General features: G+C 38.2%; 1 protein-coding gene across 3 annotated transcripts in view; it reads right to left on the bottom strand.

Annotated features, from left to right (window-relative positions):
* MECOM (MDS1 and EVI1 complex locus) overlaps positions 1 to 2,581 on the bottom strand; it is a 301,600-nt gene that overhangs the window by 46,342 nt on the left and 252,677 nt on the right. For all 3 annotated transcript variants that reach the window (XM_008568988.1, XM_008568989.1, XM_008568990.1), the window contains exon 3: positions 962 to 1,064. In XM_008568988.1, coding sequence (XP_008567210.1) covers positions 962 to 1,064 — 103 coding nt within the window. The remainder of the gene's footprint in view (positions 1 to 961; positions 1,065 to 2,581) is intronic.

Genomic DNA, 2,581 nt, shown 5'->3' with positions numbered 1-2,581 from the left:
AATACTCTAAAAGCACCATTAGATTATGTTGCACTAAATCACTTTATATTAGGAGAAACAAGGAGAAAGAGAAAAATACAAAATTTAAAACTATTTGTAACTTACATATGTTTAATCGTAATTAAAGATAAAGCTTCATAATGCTGTTTTTATTCAACACATTAACCAGCTATAAAACACACACCTTTATCAATAGCAGTCAAAGAATTTCAGGATTCATAAATATATATAGACAATAAAGTCATGTAATATGAAAAGCCGTGTTTCGTTATGAAAAAGCTCTCAAGATGGTGGTAAAGCTAATCTAATTTTAAAAATATATAAATGTTCTGAAAAAAATAAATTTTCATCTCAATGATATAAATCAATACAAGTAGAGTTTTCTCTTAATCTGAACTGAACAGACATCACTACTATTTATTATTGCTATTGACCCCCTTCTCCACCTTCTTTTGAGTTAGAATAAAAATTCCTCTGGCTCTAAAATTTCCTCCTCTGTACTTTTTCCCAATGCCCCTCCCTTCACCCCCCTCCCATATGGTCAAGCTGGCTAGGATTTTACTCCAGTAGAAACACTTTTCCCAGTCATAGAATATTAGATGGAAGAAACATCTGCTGGATTTAAAACCAAGCTCCCTGGAATGACTCCTATACAGCAAAAGGATTCTCACCAGAGTCTAAGGCATTGACATACGGCTTAACTAAGTGATGTTTCAGTTTAAATAATCAAAATTCCTTTGACCTCCACTTCAGGGAAGACCTCTGCTTACTTTAGCCTCACTGTAATATTAGCCAGCTGTCAGACCAAGAAAGTAGACTCTCCAAGGGAAGGAATTTGTTAAAACTGACACTGAATAGCCAGGGAAACTAATAAACAAATACCAAGTGTGATGGACCCTTTCGGATGCTATCTCGCGGTCCCAAGTGAGGGGATGAGGACAGTGGCCTGCACGGTACTAACCGTGGATGTCCGGCGCCATGGTTTCATGGGGATAGTCTTCACTCTTCATGAACAGCAGGAGCTCCTCTCCCGGCGCAATGTCTGCGACTACTCTATAGAATATCTTCAAAGACAAAAAAAAAAAAATGGGTGGGATGGGAAAGAGAAAGAGAAGTGAATATTAACACAGAGCAAGATATACACTAAGATATCTGTACATTTTCTCATACCTTAACAAACATTTTTTTTAATCTTTATTTTTTACCAAAAGAAGTGTGACCTCCTATTTTATATACTGAAAATGAGCCCTCTGGTGACAAATGGAAAGCTGTGACTCTCAAGCCAGTTCACCAATCCTTCCCAAATCCTACTTCACAAATCAAATTTTCTTAGGGCAAGGCTAGCTGCATCGCAGAGACCCTGTGTAAAGTTTAACACAGAACTTTCACTTCTCTGGACTTTTCAAAGCCCCCTCGAGAACCACACGCATACTCACAGAGTTGAATCCTGCCTTGTGCCACTGAGCACATGCCTAGCTAACCTGGAGCCTACCCCTTTGAGCAGATTTGCAAAAGTCACACCTTCTCAATAAGGTGAAGTTTCGAAGGTGATAGGTTGGAAGGACGTGACATAAAAAAGAGTGACAGCAGGGTCTGTAGAGAACAGAGTCAAAGGAGAGTATTTTGTTTTTTAAAAATATACTCCCTCTCTCACCAATCAGATGAGTGCTCCAATACCCAGCTCCTGCCTTCAAGCCCCAGCTCCTGACCTTCACTCTTTGAAAACAGGAATCACACCTTTTATTGATTCATTTATCTGGGGATGGTGGAGGGTGCTTATCCCCCTTACTTTCTAGCAAAAGTGCTGAGGAGAGGAAGGATTTAATAAATCTGTTAATGACTGACTGAAAAGCAGCGGAGCAAGTGTGGAAAGAACCCTGACCTAAACTTTCCAAGAGCTGCCTACCTTTCCCTGAGCAGCATGCTGACTTAAGCAAAGTCACTGCCCAACTTACATGTCTAGTCTCCAAGGTAGTTTTCATTTACGAAAGCTTTTAAGCATGAAAATCTTTAGCATGTTTCTTCATTTTATCATAAAAATGTTCTTAGTTCTTCATTTTTTCTAAGATTATTTATTAAGCAATTCCATAACCAGATAGAAGATTTGTAAGAAAGAATGAAGCTGTAAGCTGTACAATTAACTGGTGAAAATGAGACCAATTACATTCCGCCACAGAAACTTTGCAAAACCCCACCGTACTCTGCAAAGATCATTCCTTTCTCTCATATCCACTTCTTTCTCTTTAACTTCACCAATGAAAGTGTTTCCTCCCAACCCCATACCAAGAATGTCCACAAACTGAATTTCAACCTCAGTGAGCCAAAAAATGCTCCAAATATCTGGCAAGACACACACACACCAAAAACAACAACAGCATAAAACAACATCAAAACTAGGGATTCAACTCTGCTCAGTCTCCATCCAATAAAGAGAAAAATCACATAACACAAATTGGTACATCTACTAAGAAATGGGAAGAATCTATTTGTACAAGATATTGCTGTTAACTATGGTTTTCTGCAGGATCACTTGATATTTCAAACTGAGAAGAGCTGAATAAATTGTCATATAAAATCAGCA

This window comes from Galeopterus variegatus, unplaced genomic scaffold (genome assembly GCF_000696425.1).
Source record: "Galeopterus variegatus unplaced genomic scaffold, G_variegatus-3.0.2 Scaffold456, whole genome shotgun sequence".
NCBI lineage: Eukaryota > Metazoa > Chordata > Mammalia > Dermoptera > Cynocephalidae > Galeopterus > Galeopterus variegatus.
This window is presented reverse-complemented; position numbering and strand designations above follow the sequence as displayed.